A 19,692-nucleotide genomic window follows, 5' to 3' on the forward strand; every position below is an offset into this window, starting at 1 on the left:
CTTATAAGCTGAGGCTGTAAGACTTTGCCCCTTATTTAAAATGTCATTTTTCAAGTCTGCTGTCATCAAGTGTGTTCACCGATTAACAGTCAGAGATAATGCATGGAACGAATGTTATTAGCAAGGAAGAAGGGAAGCAAAAGACATCCTGTTGCATTTTTTGTACCTTGCTCTGGTATACTTTGATTTCTTCATATGTGTGGGTTTGCCAGGCTAGCTGGTGTAGTTCCTCTATTGTGTACTGACATGTCTCCAGATGGGACTTAATGATATTCTGTGCAATTCGATCTAAGGAAGAGAGACAAAAAAGAAGAAACTTAACATCTGATTTAGGAATAATCATTTAAAAATACGTTATACTTTGTATCATGTTGCTTTAATTATGTTGCACATCACTTAGCATTTTTGATTAAAAAGGTAGGGTAGAAATCAAATAAAGGTGGTAAAGGTGTCCTCAACCAGTCGTGTCCGACTCTAGGGTGCGGTGCTCATCCCCGTTTCTAAGCCGAAGAGCCAGTGCTGTCCGAAGACGCCTCTGTGGTCATGTGGCCAGCATGACTGAACATTGAGGTGCACGGAACGCTGTTACCTTTCCCGCCGAGGCGGTACCTATTTATCTACTTGCAATTTCTTGCTTTCGAACTGCTAGGATGGCAGAAGCTGGGACTGAAGACAGGAGCTCACTCCGTCACGCAGCACTCGGGTCTCGAACTGCTGACCTGCCGACCTTCCAGTCTGCAGTTCAGTGTCTTAACCACTAAGCCACCGCGGCCCCTTAGAAATCAAATAAATAATAATAATAATAATAATAATAATAATATGCCATGATCATTCCTTTATGGTAGCGACTGTATGATGAACTGGCAGCTGAACAGTAATTGCAAGAATGCTCTCCCCATGATTGCATTTTACTGGACACACTTACTTAGGGGTACTCCATTGCCATGACCACACTTAGTGGCATATTGCATCAATATTTCAAAGCAGTGTGAAATCTTTCAGTTTATTAATGTGCTATTCATCGGTTTATAATAGAAGTCTCTGGAAGTATCCAGGGTAAAACTGCAGAATTTTGCAAGCATCTAATATCAAAATTATCTCTGAAATTTGTCTTTGGCCCTAGATCACAACTCCTTTGATGAGATGATGATGGTGACATGGCAAGAAACTCCTGTCTCAAAGCAATAAGTATATACAGAATGCTAGTGCTACAGTTTTGCACAACAGTTGCAGACAAATAGTTGAACATAGGATATGAAGGCTGCAATTCTAAACCCACTTACATGGGCATAAGCCCCACTGAACAAGTATCGGATTGTCCTGTGAGTGGCCTCTGTTGTTTCTTACTGGCTTTTTCAGCAGTTTCGCTGTATGGCAGAATGTCTCATTCCAGTACTACTAAATTACAGTAGGCTGAGGCATTCTGCCATGAAGTCAAACTGCTGAAAAAGCCAATAAGACACAACAAAGGCCACTTAATATCCTGTGCTAAATCATTTGTGGGTGTGTATGTATATACACACACACTCACACAATCTGATGTGAGCCATCAGCTTACCCCACATGCCTCTTGTAAAAGGACAAATCTCCATATGGCAGTATGGTGTGCATATATTCACATTCACAGTGTATGCACCTCTCTTCAAATACAGCCACCCTCATATGCATCTGCACTGACTGCAACAATAATTCAGTTGATTTCCAAGATGTTGAAGTCAAGCCACTAACATTCTGGTTAGGAAACAACCCTGTGAGCCACTGTGCCAAACACCTTCCCAAGCAGAAGCAGGTAACCATCTAGACTAGAGCAATTTCAAGCAACTTCCACGAAGTGGCCAAAATAACTAAACTGGCTTGCCGAGAAAGGTGACTGAGATCTAGAAATTGCAACATGGCACATCAGTTTGATTCAGCTGTCTTGTAACATGGTTGATTGGCAGTTTACGCATTCAGAGGTCTGCCCTTCCGATTCTGCTTTGTTATGGAAATGTCTTGAAATAAGTTGGTTTGGCAGCAGTTTCCATAGTCCTGTATGTTTGGCCTCTGAAGTTACAGTGCTCTATGGCTGCACATCACAAGTTTCTGCAGATTTGCCCACTGTTTTTCAAGATGATGGCAAGCCCTTATCTAAGTGTGCAGTGCCTTAGGGTGGGCAGCAGAAGCAGCCGCGGCTGAGAAGCCTCTGTGTGCTGACATCTGAAAACAAGCCAGGTACAAAGGCAGACTTGAGATTCTTGTGCCGCAGGCCAGCAGAGCTGGAGTGTATCACAGTAAGGCTGTGTTTAGACGCAGGGGACTGGAGTCTGACAGCTCATTCTGTGGGCTGATTAGAGTTGCATAAGCATCAGAGGCCGCTTACTGGCTTGCTTGCTTAGTTGGCATTGATGAAAGGGAGAAAAGGGATTAGTGTGAGAATGGAAGACGGTAGGCTGAAAGGTCTAAAAAAGTATTTTTGTAAAAGCTAAAGATGAATAATACAAGTTAATGTGGGCTTCTTCATAGACCAACTAACAACATAGCACATGCCAGTTAAAGTGGCTGGGTGGGTAAGAAGGGCAAGATTTGCTTTTTGCCCCAACACATAAAGACTAGTGCAGCTTTCAATGACATTAAGAAGCCTTTACTCATCCAGTAGAATCTTCATTATCCAAATCTCCTGATATTCAGGTTTAATTATATGCCCTCCCACCTGTAGGTTGTTATGCTGCCCTTCAACATATCCACTGTGAAACATCTTGTTAACAACAGGTTACTTAGAACTCCTTTCTGCCGATAGGACTAAAACAGGTGAAGCTCAAATTCTATTATCCAGGCTGGTTGGATGAATCTTCACTATCAAATTCTTCATTTCCCTTCTTTTTTTCTTAAAAAAGTGTAACCTTCTGCCAGTCATTTACCCCGCTGCTCTATATCCTCAATCTCTTCTTCAGTCAGAAAGCATTCTTGGTCTTCCATATCCTTTCATGTGTAGGATAGGAATACTGCTGTATTCCTATCATAATTAAATTCTGTTGTTTGCCTCCCACTGTGACCCTCTTGCTCTTTTACACTGGTGCTTTCATTTTGCCTTTAAGCATGAATTTCATGCCATGGGTCAGTGCTAATGTTAGGCATGAATTATATGGCCATTTGGGGAAGCAAATCAGGAGTTTTAGAATAATTTTCAGAAAAGGAACCATTTACTTGACAACTCTTCCCCTTTGTGGCATTTGGTAAAAAATGGATTGTGTTCACCCTTTTGAGAGCTCATCCCAGGACCAATTCTCACGTTATGATTTTCATTCATAAGTGTACCCATTAAACAAAATGTGGGATGGATTTATATCTGTGTCTGCTCGTGAGTCAGGCCCAGTCTGTGCTTTGGTTATCATGTAGGAAATGCTTAAAATGGGCTTGCATGAAGACTTACCTTTACTAGTGTGTAGAGTCCCCATATGATTCTGCATTATGTGGAGATGCCCCAAATCAGTGCCAGCTACCACCAAGAATTATGTAGCTCTGGCATGGGAGTGTTTACACATGATGTGGAAATCAAATGCTGTGGGGGCTATTAAAAGGAGAAGCAGCAGCAGCCAGGCACCCTCTATTGTGCCTGGATACAGCTGCAGCTGAGAGTGTCCCCTCCTGCTACAAACTATCAGCGCTGAGGCCATCAAACGGAGAGGAAGCAGAAGCCCTTACCTTGTGTTTAGAGCCATCTCCATGACCTGCTGAACTTTGCAACACTGATCTTTTCTACATGAGGCTGTTAATTGGCTGTATCTTCTTTTGTCACAGAACTGAGATGTGAGCACTATACAAAGAGCATTTCCTTTCCTGCTTTTCTGCTATATAACCTCTAGGTGGCACTGTGGTATAGCGGAACAGCACAAATGCAAAGTGAAAGCAATGTTTTCTTTCACTTTTACCACATTTTACCTGCTCTAAAAAAACTCACCGAAAGTGATCTCTAGATACAGAAGCAAAACTGGAAGGTCACAATATTGTCTAAAGAACCTATAAACAACTGTGAGTAGGGATTGACACACAATAAATGCCTCCTGTAGAAAAGCCCTAAGAAAGAATCTAATGCCTAAATTTGCTTTTTTCTCTCTTTCCTCCCAATCCCTTTTCTTTTTATGTTGTGTCTCTTGGATTGTAAGCCTACAGGCAATGACTGTCTTATTTCTGAACGTTGTGAGTTGCTCTGGGAACCTTGGCTGAAAAGTGGAATGAAAATGCTTTGAATACATACATAATAAATGTAATGAACAGATCTGTACTATGGCAGCAATAGGGATATGTGGAGGTTCTTTAAATTGTTTGTGACAGGCCTCAGATTCAGTATACGAGGCTGCTGCTTGAACTGCAAGCAGATGTGGTATACATCCTTCCAGTATTACAATCTCATAGGTTATTGAAAAGTGACTCTCACCTCTCCAGTTCCACAGGAGTCGCTTAATGCAATGACGTAGCAAAAGTCACCATGCAATAGGAAAAAGAAAAGAACTAGTTGTCTAAATTCATTCTATGATTTATTAAATTTCAAATAAATAAATAGTCCACAATGTATTTCATAATGAAGGCTGGCCTAGTTTATGATGAAAAATGAACTGCCAGGGAAAATGACAATGTGTGGTTTACAGCATTGATGCCACAAAACTGGAGTTATATAGCACACAGCTTTCAAAATAGCAACTGACCTTTTCTGTTTCTGATTTCAGTAGCTTCTCTTCCTGACACTATAGTTCCTTATTTTTAGGCTATGGTATAGCAGACTTTTCAGGATAAGAGTTTCTTCAAAGGTTACTTACAGCTAAGGTGTGAATTTTGTTGGAGGTTTAAACAAAATGCCAGCATCTTGGACATATACAGGAATGGAACATTACCAGCTAGATCTTAAGCTGCTGTAAAATGATAATTACTGACTTCAGTAGACATACCAATGTATTATTTACTGATTCCATACTTCATGCTACCATCCATATTTCATTTCCATTCTTAAAGCTCACTGCTCTGCTTTATTGGCTTTGTGAAGTACCAGCTGCTCATAATCCTCAACTCCCTCCATCTCTCTAACTCTTGGAAAATGTGAAGGATTTTAGGCTGCCTCTTACAAGCCTGAGAAATAACTGGTTTGCTTTTCCACACAAGTTTCACAAGCTTCTAAACTGCATACGTGTACACTTTGAAAATGGGGTATATTTCAGAGCTGGCAACCAAGCAGGAGCATACTGTCAGGAGCGCCCTAGCTGCCTCTTGCAGTCCCTTCCAACAGCCAACTCAGGACACAGACGACGAGGATTCTTTCCAAGGCTTTATTCCTTTATTACTTTATGACTCTTTCAGATACTAATCACCAGTGACTTAAGCAAGGAACAGCACTGGGGAAAGATAGCAGAGTAGCCTAAGCTCCAGGTAAGGCAGTTGGTCCCCGTTTGAAGGGGAACCACGGGAAGACCCTGAACTTATGGGCTATGGAGAAATTCTCCCTCTTTCCCTTGGGTCCTCGGGACGCGACCATTGTTTGAGCCCCAAACGAGCGGAACGCCTCCTTTCGGCGCCCTCCATCTGTCATCGCTCCCTGCGTCTGCGCCGAGCGTCCAGCAAGCCTCCCTCCCGTGCTCTCTCACTGCCAGGGTCACTATCTATCCCAAGAATGCTGGCTGGAGGAATCTCTGCCAGCTGCTGTGCTTGTCAGAGATGAGCGAGCTCCTCTCCCACGGATTGCTGTTCCTCCTCAGAATCAGAACTGCTTTGGGGCTCTATGGGCTCAGTTTCCACCCTGACACATACAGATATGAGCTAGACATTCATGTTACATGGACATTCATGGTTTTATCTCTGCATTTTGAAAAAGAAAGAATCAGCCTTTGAGATCAGGCAGAAGAATGGTGAGTAGAGATCAGGACAAACTTTCTAGATACTTTTTGTAGTTCATAATCTCCTCAAGCTGCTTTTTCACCCACTGGTGGAAAGATAAGGGGAAAATACAGGGACCTTACCCACCACAGTTTGGGAAGAATAATTATGAGGTGGAAAATTACTAGAGAGGAAAGGGCTGAGCAGCTCCATCTCCAGCTTCTGCTCTCCTAACTGGAAGCCTACTCAGGCTGATTTTGGCCTTTAAAATCTTGGAGGTAAAAGCAAGGAACTGGAAGGGTTACTTTCAGGTGAAAAAGACCAGAGGGCAAAGGGTAACATGGGTTTTATGTTTTATCTTTCCTTTCTCTCTGTCCTAACAGCCTGCCTAGACTGATCTTGGCTGATCTTAAAACCTACTTATAATGAGAAGTTTGAGTCTTAGACTGTACAGAAACTGACTTCAATTCATGAGTCATATTCTTTCAAGACTAGGATGCCAAGCAAATGAGGCCAATATGCTGGAATGGAGTCATTATTTGAGAGTACTTCTATCCCATTCCCTGTCCTAGACATCTTTTACATTTGCCAGATAGCTTATATTGCTTTGTTTTATGTTATTTTTATTGAGATTTTAATATTTCTTTAATTAGACTATGTACACCAGGAGCATGAGGTGAAAAATAATATAGACATTTCATAAATAAAATCAATATGAATAGCAGAACCCTTTTAGGCTTTTGACTGGAAAAAACAGTCTAATGGCAATTTTTCATGGCTTTTGCTCTTTTTCCTTTTTATTATTATTGACAATTTAATTCAGACTGATTTTAGTGATAATGTTTTCCACTTTAAATTTGAAAGCCCTGAAATATGGGAATAAGAGAATTAGAGTTTTGGTGGTGAGCAGTTTTGAAGTAAACCAAACACAGTTCCTGAGATATTTTAGTGAAATCTCTTCAGAAAGGGCAGAATATGGTAGGAAAGAATTATACTTTTGGGTTGTCCATTGAACAAAACATAGCTTCCCAAACTCACAGTAATGTTTTGTGGGGAAACGAGAACATAGCATATTGGGATTATAGCTTGTTGTGAGTAGTGATTCAATTTGCTATGGCCTGTCTCTTCTTCTGAGGTGAATTGGGCACAAAAGAATGAGCTAGGCTGCCCCTCCTTCCCTAGTGACAGACTACAGTATTGACCCTTCACAGCCTTTCACTTTGTTATCATAGGACTTTGTCAGAGGTTTGGAGTGTTTTTTAAAATAGAAAAAATGGAATAAAAGTGCCCAGAAATAAAATAAAAGAACAATAAAAGATGGAAAAAAAGAGCACAAAGCCATTTTCATGAGATTCAGGGCTTTTCTACATGAAGTTGTTAATCAGCTGCATCTACTTTCAGTTTCGTTGCAGAACTGAGATCCGAACACTACATGAGGAACATTTCCTTTCCTGCTTTTCTGCTACATAATCTCTAGGTGGCACTGTGATATAGCAGCATCATGCAAATACACAAGTGAAAACAGCGTTTCCTTTTGCTTTCAGAAATAATATCCCATTTTCCCTGCTCTAGAAGCTCACTGAAAGTGCTGCTTGAAAACAGAAGTGAAACTAGGGGATCATAATATTGTCTAAAGAACTTGTAAACAACGGTGAGTGCACAATGATGAGTGCACAATAAATGCCTCATGTAGAAAAGCTGTCAGAAACCTGGGCAATCTGTATCTATCTCCCTGCATTCTCCCCCCCACCCAACACACAATCCATTTCCCTTTAGAATTTGACAATTCAACAGGTAAAAATGTTGGACATCTTCGGTTTTCTTATTACATGTTGGTGTTAAGACTAGCAGGACAGGAGAAAGATCATAGACACCAAGATTGTGGCATATAGGTCAGCAAGGTATTTGGCCCCATAATATGGTTCAGCATAGGACCCTCATGACTTTTAATCAGGGACTTTTCTGTCTGACCAAGAATACACTGTTCAGAGAATAGTGTGTTAAATGCATCTCTCAAGCACCTTCCTTTTTTCGTTTGTTCCTCTTTTCTCTTGAGAGAGCCTCGGCTTCTTAGCATCCACTTCTTATGCAGAGGGAATCACAGAACTTTGAAGTATGTCTCCTAAAATACTGATAATCATCCTCAATTAAAATTAGTAATGAATTTTAATTTGCTACTTACCCTTAGGATAGAGTTGAGTTGCTAAGAGCTCATTTCAGCTTATATCCTAACTTGAGCTCTCTTAGGGATCCAGTTTGAATTAATGCTGCAGTAGCTTCATGGCTTCACTCAGTGGTGTTTGGAAGTATTTGTTTCAGGTTTTTTTTTTTTTAAGTTACATTTCCTGTCTTTCTTAACTAAAGCTAATATTACTGACACCAATTCTTCTATACAGCCACATCATTTGTGGCAAATGGCATGTTTCTGAACCCTAATCTAAGGACTGGCAAACATTTTTGAAGGAGCTATAAATGGGAATGCACTAGGAGAAAAGAGAGTGAACCAAAGAAACAATTAATTGCCTCAGTCTCTTTTTTTTTAATGAAAATGACAGCAACATAGATTAGGCCACTGGTGGACATTGCTACTGAATCCACCACTGATGCTTAAGAGATACCAGCAAAAATATTTGATGTATTCAATTTAAGTATGTATGTTGATGCTTTGGGAATTTTCAGTTTGGGTCATCCAATAACATCCTGAATGTTCCATCTGTTTTAAAGGAACCATCTATAGAATACAAATACATCTGGGAAATATATCATGACTCCACTCTTCACAGTTATTGTCATGTTGCCTGTGCCTTTTATTCTAAGGACCACTTCTTTTTACGTCTTTTTTTTTTTTTTTTTTTGTAGTTTCCCATGCAAGTATTGCCCCAGTTTCTGGGAAAGGTGATTCTGGCAGGGAGAGGCTCCTGCCAATGACTCAGGCTTTCTCACATTATCTGAGAACCATGGGAAACAGCTGTACTGCAACGGCTCCCATACAGTAAAGATAACATAATAAAGGAGGCATAATATTTTAATGGTTTTGTGCTTAGGTTGATGTATAAGCATGGAGAGGTCTGGCCCTTTTCAATGCTGTCTACTATAAAATTTCCTGAAGATGCATCATGGTTGTCCACTCTAGATTTCTCAAAGTTCTGTCCTGGTTTTCTCCAACACCGTAGCAAAGCTATCGGTGCATGTAGGAGGCGCATGTATTATTATTATTATTATTATTATTATTATTATTATTATTATTATTGCATTTATATCCCTCCTTTTTTCCTCTTGCAAGGAACCCAAGGTGGCTTACATTATCCTCCTCTTCTCCATTTTATCCTCACAACAACAACCCTGTGAGGTAGGTTGGGCTGAGAGTGTGTGACTGGCCCAAAGTCACCCAGTGAGCTTCCATGGCTGAGTGGGAACTAGAACCCGGATCTCCCAGCTCCCAGTCCAACACTCTTGCCACTACACCACACTGGCTCTCTGTATGCATATTTAGTAACATTTTAAAGGGAAAGGAGGCTAAACCCCCACCTAAGATAGACTGAGGGTGTGGCACCACACCCAAGGGGTGATAAGGCAAAAAGGAAAGGATGCTGTTGTAGCCAAGGCTAGAAAAGGAAAAGGCATTCGGCCCCCCGAAACCCGTGGCGGAACGGCCTCCCACCTCCCGCTACCTCGCAGAATAGCCCTGGAACGAAACTTACCTGGGGCTCCGGCAGCGGCGGTGGCTGGTCTTTCGACCAGCTGCCGCAGCCGCCATTTGCGTCCTGCTCTTTGCCGTGATAGGCTACGTAAGTATTTATGTAGCCTATCACGGCAAGCTAAAAAAACAACAACAGCGTACGCAAATGGTGGCGGCTACGGTGGCCACCATTTGCGTTCCCTTTTTTTCACCGTTTTAGCCTATGTAAATATTTACATAAGCTATTACAGCAAAAAAAAGAGGGGGAACGCAAATAGCGTAGTGGGTGCTATTTGCGTTCCTTTTTTTCCACTGTAAAAGCTTACGTAAATATTTACATAGGCTAAAACAGCGGGGGGGGGGGAAGGAACGCAAATGGCGCCCACTATGCTATTTGCGCTCCCCTTTTTTTCGCCGTAATAGCCTACGTAAATATTTACGTAGGCTAAAACAGCTAAAAATAGGGAACGCAAATGGCGGCTGCCATAGCCGCTGCCATTTTCGTATGCTGTTTCATTTCGTTTTGGGTTTTTTGGCTTGCTGTGATAGGCTATGTAGGTATTTACGTTGCCTATCACAACAGCTTTGCTGGACGCAAATGGCGGCCAGTATGGTGGCCGCCATTTGCGTCCGCAGCAGCCCGTCCATGGCCGGAACTCCGGCTGCGGACGGCCCTGGCCAGCAGCTCTGTGGAGCCGCTGCGGAGCGGAGCCGACCGGGCAGGATTCCGGGGGGAGGAACGGATTGCCTCCCTCCTCCGTCGAGGATTTCGGGGGGAGGGACGGAGCGCCTCCCCCCCACCGTGGATGTCCCTGGACGAAACCAGGTAAGTGTTTCGTACATACCTAGAAATTTGTTTGTCATGTTTTCATATTTTCCCAAACCTGTAAACACTGAATGCCTTTAATGAACCTAATATTTTACTGTTGCCACTATCCTCTGACCTTGGATACAATTACTCTACCCATTTTTCCACAACATAACATTATCAAGAGATTTGAACCCCTATCAGATTTGAAAAAGGTCTCTCCCTTTTTTAAGTGAATGTGGATACTTCACAGTATCCATTGGAGTTTTCGCTATAAAAAGTGTTCTCGTACTCTGAATTATAAAGTGGTGGCTGCAGTTAAAAGTACAGGAAGATTTTAGGGCTGCTTTCGAACACTGTTGAACCCTATTTTTGACCCAGGACCACCACATACTTTGCTGAAGCAATGGTGCATACATTCAGGAAATGAAGGGGTAAAGGGCCCTTAGGATCAGCATATCAGTGCCCCATAAAATGTGGTATGCAATACTACTGATTATGTATTCTCTGTTCCATTGCCCTAACACTGGGTTGGATCCAGATTTAGCTGTGTGCAAGTGAGATGGTAGAAGCAGACTTTCCCTCCCCCTCCTCCCCATGGCAGCCCCTCCAGCTCAGTGGTCAGGGGACCCTGCTGGATGGGGTAGGTTGTGGTGGTGATGGGGCAAATTCTGAAAATTGGGGGGAAGCAGTTTCTATGAGTGGTTGAACAGTGGAATATACATATTTTAAATGAATAAATAAATACAGCGAGGTCTGCTTCCTATACTTAGGGTTTAGCAACATGCAAAAAATGGGATTTATAAAATAATCCCCAACTGTGAATCATACCTGCTGGCCTATAAGGCCATTTCAGAAGTGATATTTCCAGGCTAGCTTTTTGAAAACATGACATCCTACGCCACAGCTTGCGGTAATAACAAAAAGAAGTGAACTTTTTGTTATTACCATCTTAGAAGTGCAAGGCTCAAGGTCACAGACAAGGTCACTGCTACAAGGAGCGTTCCATGCCTAATGTGGTCCTACAGTTATTTATTTTTTTTAAAGGCCTCCTTTAAGAGAAGAATCCTTGCAAGGTAGCATATAGGATTAAAAGAATATACAAAAGTGTACAAATGGGCAATACAGAAATATACAATAAAATACTATAAAACACTATAATATAGATCACACTAATAAAACCTGCAGCCCACAGATTATGGAAAGGGCAGCAAAATTTGGTAGGTCTTCAGAGTCTTCCTGAAGACCTGCAGAGAAAGGGGCCTGATGAACCCCTAATGGAAGCTTATTCCAGAGGTGTGGGACTACCACTGAAAAGGCTTCCCACCAGCTTAACCAACGTTGACAGCAGGCAGTTGAGAAAGGCCTCTGTTGGTGAACTCAAAATGCAAACAGGCTGGTACAGGAGAAGGCAGTCCTTCAAGTAACTTGGGCTCAGACTATATAAGGGTTTAAAGGTTAAAACCAGCACTTTAATTTTTTGTACCTTTACGTATGATAGATTTCTATCCATACAGGTCATTTTCTTGGGGCTATGTAAACCTACTTGTGTCTACAGTGAAAACAATTTGAAATCTATCAAACACAATTCAAATGTTAACTATACTTACATTGATCATGCAACCTAAAATTGCATTTGCCTTTTCTGCAGCCAATCTCACTGTTGATTAATATTCACCTTGTGATCAAGGATAACTCCAAGATCCTTTTTACAGCTATCAAGATCATTTTAATTTTGTTTCTGCCTTCTAAGGTATTAGCTATCCCACCCAATTTTGTGTCATCTGCAAATCTGACAAACATTCCCCCCACTTCTTCTTCACCAGCAATTTTCTCCAAGCCGGCTGCATGTTGAGGTCGTTAGGGTAGATGACGTCGTGGCCATCCAGCAGCCACTCCGGAGCTTATCAGGGAAAAACCAGACTTCCCAAGACTGCTTACAGTCCGATTCTTTTCCTTAAGTCGGGTTCTCCCTGGTATAGTTGCTGGGTGCCCTCGGGTATGCTAGCCCTGCCCAGGGGTGTGCCTTTCACCATGACCCTAGTCAGTGGGTGTTTCCGGTGTGTTTCGCATCCATGCACAAACCAATTTGTGTCTACTCAAAAGTAACTCCCATTGTGCTCAATGAGGCTTGTCCCCTGAATGCCCACATCAGAATGTACAGAGATCCTCCTCAATTGAAATGGCACAGTTTAAAGTACAAATTCCCTAAATGCTGTAAAGTGTTATCTCCAGGCTCCAATTCTTCTTTGTTTGGTTTATTGCCTTAGGAAGTAACCACACCTTTGTTATAGAGATCCTGCATAGCATTGATGGGGGCTGGTTTCCCATCCCTGTTCTCCCCCCCCCCACAGGCTTTCCCAGCACAAGCATATGTGTGTCTACTCAGAAGTAACTCCCATTGTGGTCAATGAGGCTAGGTCCTGAAATGCAGGTGCATCTGGACCTTTAGAGGAAAGGAGAAAGAGGGAGAATGGGGGGGGAGCTTCTCTTATTAGTTGAGCAGCCCCTGCCAGTCAGATGATGTTCACTCCAACGCCCAACCCCTACCGGAAGTATGTCATGTGATGTGAGTTGGAATGGTGCAGTGCACACCCACGTGGAGCCCTGCCCAGGCCAAAAGTGGCTCCTAGAAAGATGCGGGTAAGCCACTCCTCCCTTCTCCTTCCATTGTCGTGGAGGCATGGCCCAAGTCATTAATAAAAATGTTGAACAGTACATGGCGCAAGACTGAGTCCTGCGGCACCCTACTTGATACCTCCCTCCAGTTTGATGAAGAACCATTGACAAGCTTTCTTTGGATATGGTTCTCCAGTATTCCCCCCATGCACCCCAACTGTATGTAACATTTCAGCCTATTTAATGTAGTTCACGCATTCTTCCTTTTGTGTTCAATGAATGCACGAGGAGAGGAGCTCTCCAGCCCGGCTTCCTTCTGTCGTCACATCCGTCAACCTGTACACGTGGTGAACGACTGTCCGAACAGGAGAGCCTCCATGGGTACAAAAGGCTCTCCTGTTCAGACCATAGCTCTCCACATGTACAAGGTGACGGAAATGCGTGAGGAGGGGGGTGAGGCTGCAGTGCTCTTCGCCGCATGCATCCATTGAACATGGAAGGAAGAATGCCTGAACAGGGTTTCTGTCCCATTTAGAAATCAGTGGAAGCCACTGAGTACTGACTAGGGATGCTGGAGAAATTCGAGATGGACTAAAATGAGCTTGGATTTCTAAGAATCTGACCTGCGGAATCTGCTGCGGAGCAACCCCCGCAGGCCGCATGGAGTCTGTGGACTTTCGGATGATTTCTTTACTTTCCTGAAATTTACGCATATAAATTCATAGAAAAATATGTATGTTTCTGCTGAGGAAACGTTGAATGGAATGGGTGACAATATGCTAAATGTTATGTACTAAGGTAAATTATGTAAATACATAAATACTTACATAATTATTTACGTATTTTTCCGCATGATGTAAAAATATTCGCATCCGTCTGTGGGCAGCTGACAATCGGCGAAACACAGATGGAGCGGATTTTACACAGTCTATACACAGTCCCTAGAAGCAGCTACATCTACATAACCCCTTCTTCTGCATAGCCCACCCTGTGTTCCATTTCTTCATTTGATGCAGGGGTGTGGAACTTGTGGCTGTTGTTGAACTGTAACTCCCATCATCCCTGTCCATTGGCCATACTGTCTGGGGCTGATGGAAGTTTGAGTCAAACAACATCTGCAGGGCCCCAGGTTCCACACCCCTGCTACAGCATGACCCATCATAGAACACTTGGAACAAATTTTTATAGACGTTGATAGGCTGCCAAGTGCTGAAAGGCAAATAAGGTATACTGTTTGTTAAATATCATATACTGGCCGATATCAAACATCAAAAGTCATATTTCAGATGCCATCAGGTGTCAAACACTAAATAAGGTCATAGCAAAAACCAAATATTGTAGCCTGTCAGTGTTTAAATACTGTTGGCTGCAAGAACATTTTAAAAGGTAAATGCTGCTGTTGAAAATGTACTAATTTGAAATTTCCCATTGATCTCCCATTTTAACCCTCTTGTGCCAATCCCAGAAGATCCATCAGATTTGAAAGAATAGCTGGGCGATCTATGGGGACACTTTTTGAAAAACGAGCTAGAAAAAAATTGAGCGTATGCATGCATGATACGTGCATGCACACCCCTTTGGATCATTGCCAGCTAAACATACTGTTGAATTTGTTGAGGTAACCCCCTTGACTTTTTTATCCATTTATATGTGTTTTTATTACAGTAGTGACAATGCCCCACACTGGAGCATGGCTAATTATCCTGGCTACTTCCCAGAAACATTTTCATAAGAAAATAGTCTCCTCTTCTCCCCAAATCCTTTGCCCTGAAAATTATACAGCATAAACAAAACACGAAGGGGGGAAAAACCCAGCTCACTGTAGACAGATGGCTGCTTCCACTCCCACTTGGAATGGAACAGTGTTCTAAACAAATAGGAGGATATTTGAAAGGCTTTGGCACTAGTGTAAATTGATTAAACCTCAATTAGGAACACTGCCAAGGGCCATCATTTGCAATTTTATAGTGACCTTATTAGATGGTCCATGTTGTGACATATGATGAACTGGATTAATTTATAGAAACCTAAAATCACTGTGTTGGTTACTAGTAACTTTAAAAAACCCCTCATTTTCGTGTTGCATCACTATGATAACGGCAAAAAAAAAAATTGTTACAATTTTAACTCAGTGTGTTCTTTTTAATCCATTTCCCATTGACCTTTTCTTTTTCTCTCTCATCCCAAAGCACGTAGTATCCAGTACCACCGGTCTCTCTAAAACCTTTTCTGTTCACCTTCCTTCCTTTTCTTCTTTCTGTTCCCTAGTGCTCTCTCTTCTCTCTCTGCACTGCACTGCACAGTTTGTTTATTTCATTTCATTTCATTTCCATACCATCCAATAGCTGACGCTCTCTGGGCAGTTCATAAAAATTAAAATCACAAAGCGCAGCATAAAACAATATAAAATATGAAAGCTTAAAACCACAATATAACAGTACAACCAGAATAAAACCTAGCAGCAATGCAGAGAGATTTAAAATATGGATTTAAAACACCAAGGCTAAAAGACTAGGAAGCTGAAATGCTAAAATACTGGGAGAATAAAAAGGACTTCACCTGTGTCAGAAGGAATACAATGTAGGTGCCAGGCAAACCTCTCTAGGGAGCTCATTCCACAGCTGGGGTGCCACAGCAGAAAAGGCCCTCTTCCTGGTAGCAATCTGCCTCACTTCCTTTGGCAGGGGCTCACAGAGAAGGACCGCTGAGGATGATCTTAGGGTCCAGGCAGGCATATATGGGGGGAGGTGATCCCTCAGATAACCTGGCCCCAAGCCATTAAGTGCTTCGAATGTTAATACCAGCACTTTGAATTGGGATTGGAAATGGACTGGCAGCCAGTGCAGCTCAAAAAGTACTGGTGTAATGTGATCTCATTGGCCAGTCCCTGTTAACAATCTTGCTGCCCTATTTTGGATTAGCTGAAGTTTCCGGACCATTTTCAAAGACAGCCCCATGTATAAATGCATTGCAGTAATCCAGACGAGAGGCTATCAGAGCATGGATAACTGTAGCTAGGCTATCTCTGTCCAGATAAGGATGTAGTTGGTATACCAGCCTAAGCAGATAAAAAGTGCTCTGTGCCAGAGTTCACCTGTGCCTCAGATGACAGTTCTGGGTCCAAGAACATCCCCAAACTATGAAACTAGGGGAGTGCAACTCCCTCTAGAACAGGTTGAACATCACCTAGCAGACAAACCACCCACTAACAGTACCTCCCTCTTGTCTGGATTGAGTTTCAGTTTATTGGCCCTCATCCGGTCCATTACCATGCCCAGGCACTGATTCAGAACAGCCACTGCCTCACCTGGGTTTGTTTGATGAAAAAGAGAGGTAGGTCTGGGTGTCATCTGCATATTGATGGCACCTCAGCCCACACCTCCAGATAACCTCCCCCACGGGTTTCATGTAGATGTTGAACAGCGGAGGGTATAAAATAGAGCCCTGTGGAAGGAAAGGAAAGGTTCCTCCTGTGCAAGCACTGGGTCATTACTGACCCCTAGAGGGACGCCTGCTTACGCTGGCATTTTCATGGCAGACTATAGTGGGGTGGTTTGCCATTGCCTTCCCCAGTCATGACTACCTTTTCCCCAGCAAGCTGGGTACTCATTTTACCGACTGCAGAAGGATGGAGGGCTGAGTCGACCTGAGCCGGCTACCTGAGACCCGGCTTCCGCTAGGATCGAACTCAGGTCATGGGGAGAGTTTCGGTTGCAATACTGCCGCCTACCACTCTGCGCCACATGAGGCTCTAGAGCCCTGTGGAACCCCATGGTATAATTGCCAAGGCACAGAGCAATAATCTCCCAGCACCACCTTCTGGAACTGGCCATCCAAGTAGGAGCGGAACCACTGCAGTGCAGTGCCTCCAACTCCCAACCCAGACAACCTATCCTGAAGGATACCATGTTCAATGGTACTGAAAGCTGCTGAGAGGCCCAACAGAATCAACAGGGTCGCACTCCCCCTGTCCCTCTCCCGGCCAAGATCATCCCACAGGGCAACCAAGTCAGTTTCCATTCCAAAACTAGGGATGACGGAGAATTTCTCCCCGAATCTTCGGGGGCCGAGCGCCAACGCATTCGGCCCCCCGAAATCGGCAGTGAAATTCTCCGCCCCCCCCGGGACGGGACTTACTTTTGGCGAATGTCCCTCCCGGCGGCGGGTCCCGGCGGCGGTTCATCACGGGCGGGGGCGACGGCTGGTCTCCTGACCGGCTGCTGCCGTCACCATTGCAAAAAAAAAAAAACTAAAGTAAAAAAAACACAAACACACCCGTGCATAGGCTATGTAACGATTTACGTAGCCTATCACGGCTAGATTTCCAAAGTCAGCCATGATAGGCTATGTAAATCTTCACGTAGCCTATCACGGGTGACTTTGAAAAAAAAAAAAAGTGCCGATGGTGCCCATGGGCCGCCACCATTTGCGTATGCGCTTTTTTTTCCCCCCCAAAGTCACCCGTGATAGGCTACATGACGATTTACGTAGCCTATCATGGCTGACTTTGGAAATCTAGCCATGATAGGCTACGTAAATCATCACGTAGCCTATCACGGGGTCTTTTCTTTCTTTTTTTACTTTTTGTTTCGCGGCCGGGGAGATGGGGCGCTTCTCCCCGGCCTGAATTTCGGCCGGGCGAGGCGGGAAGCCTCCCCCCCGGCCTGAATTTTGGCCGGGCAAGGCGGGAAGCCTCCCCCCCTTCACCTGAACTTCAGGGGGAAAAGCGAAGCGCCTCCCCCCCACCGCGAAGCCAAGCTGTGAAAAGGTAAGTGACTTTCGTACATCCCTATCCAAAACCAGGCCTGAAGCCAATTGAAATGGATCCAGATAATCCATTTCATTCAAGAGTTGTCCTGCAACCACCTGCTCAAGCACCTTGCCCAGGAAGGGGATGTTGGTCACCGACCTAGAGTTGTTAATGTCCTCCAGGTCCAGGTTAAGCTTTTTCAGCAGTAGCGTAATTACCACCTCTTTTAAAGAGGCTGGCACCACTCCCTCTCTCAAGGAGGAATTTACAACCTCCTGGACCCAGCCAGACATCCCTCTCCTCATTTAATGTAATAAGCCATTAAGGGCAAGGGTCAAGCACATAGACGGTCGACTGGACTTGGCCAAGCACCTTGTCCACATCCTCGAGCCTCAATAATGCACATTCTCTCTCTCTCTCTCTCTGCAGCACCATATATCTGTAAAGACCGTCTCTGAGTTTCTCCCTCTTTTTCTCTTTCCATACCCCAGGTCCCTCTACACCAGTGGTTCTCAACCTTCCTAATGCCGTGACCCTTTAATACAGTTCCTCATGTTGTGGTGACCCCCAACCATAAAATTATTTTCGTTGCTACTTCATAACTGTAATTTTGCTACTGTTATGAATCGTAATGTAAATATCTGATATGCAGGATGTATTTTCATTGTTACAAATTGAACATAATTAAAGCATAGTGATTAATCACAAAACCAATATGTAATTATATATTGTGAAATATTTATTTCTAATTACAAATAAATGAAATTTTGTCTTGAAGCATGGTGTAGCATAGGTAACAGTCTTAATATAACAACCCCAAATTGGGACTGGAGTATTGGACTGGAGAGGAGCAGACAGCATCTACAACTTACATAACCCATCAGATCAGGCATGAACTCAATCAGCTGGTGGAATTTAAGAAGGTCAGAAAATAAGACACTTGGGTCGGGAAGTCCAAGAGCCTCCTCCTTGATTAGGTATCTCCCCGCTTGATTAGGGATCTTGGCAGGATGAAAGACATCCTCTGTGGTGAAAGAGACTCACCTTCTATCTAGGCCACTTTCCCCAACCTGCTGCCTTCCTGATGTGCTGAACAACAACTCCTAGCATCCCCAGCCTGTTCAGTTGGCCAAGCTGGCTGGGGATGATGGGAGATGCTGTGCAACACATTGGGAAGGCACCAGATTGGGGAAGGCTAAGCACGTCATCATATTCTCAACACATAGAAAAAGAGACTTTGATTGTTTCTTTATTAATTATTTCATAGATTTATTTATCGCTTATCATATTTTTAAAAAATATCTCTGAGCAGTTAAAGATGTCAGGAGTGGGGGCTTTGGAGAAAGGAGGTGGGGCTTCAGGAGAGAGTGAGCCCACCCCAACATCATCCTGCCCCCAGAGGTTGTCCCAGGAGGCAATCCGGCCCCTGGGGCCAGAACAGTTCCCCATCCCTGGACCAGAGTTCATTCCAACTCTGATGGTATGATTTTATCCCTCTGCATCTTTATGTTCTCCTCCCGGTCTTTTCCTTTTCCTTCTCCCTTACTCCCTCACCCCACATCTTGCCATTTGCTTTGTGTCATTGCTCCCTTAAAAAACTGAAAATTACTATAAAACTTTATAAACTAAAACACACACAGCAGTTGGAGGCAGATGGTCTGATCTCTGGCGCACAACCCACCAGGGCGTTCCACTGTGTGTGCCCCACACTGAAAGCACTTGCACTTTCAATGGGGCTTGTGCAGGAGCATGTCTTGGTGGGTCAGGTCCCATGTTAGCATGAACTTGGTAGCAGGAAGAATTATGTTTGGATTTTCTGCTTCAGGCACCCAAATACCTTGGCCCTGCCCAGGAAGTGAGCCCCGCTGTCAATTCAATAGGGGCTTACTCTCAAGTAAGCTTACTCCCACATAAGCACACATTTAATTGCAGCCTTAATGACACCCATAGCCCACTCACCCCCTTTGACTGCCTCTCCAGTGTTCCCTTCCAACA

The 19,692-nt window shown here is 43.5% G+C and overlaps 1 protein-coding gene across 1 annotated transcript in view; it reads right to left on the bottom strand.

The window, feature by feature from the left end:
* RORB (RAR related orphan receptor B) overlaps positions 1-19,692 on the bottom strand; it is a gene marked incomplete at its 5' end in the record, with an annotated part of 70,186 nt that overhangs the window by 21,850 nt on the left and 28,644 nt on the right. Inside the window, one exon of the mRNA XM_084829663.1 lies at positions 167-288. Within this exon, the coding sequence (XP_084685789.1) occupies positions 167-288 (122 nt within the window). The remainder of the gene's footprint in view (positions 1-166; positions 289-19,692) is intronic.

Source organism: Heloderma suspectum, chromosome 2 (genome assembly GCF_057233095.1).
Source record: "Heloderma suspectum isolate Gila_16-S chromosome 2, 16-S_ref, whole genome shotgun sequence".
In the NCBI taxonomy this organism is placed as follows: Eukaryota; Metazoa; Chordata; class Lepidosauria; order Squamata; family Helodermatidae; genus Heloderma; species Heloderma suspectum.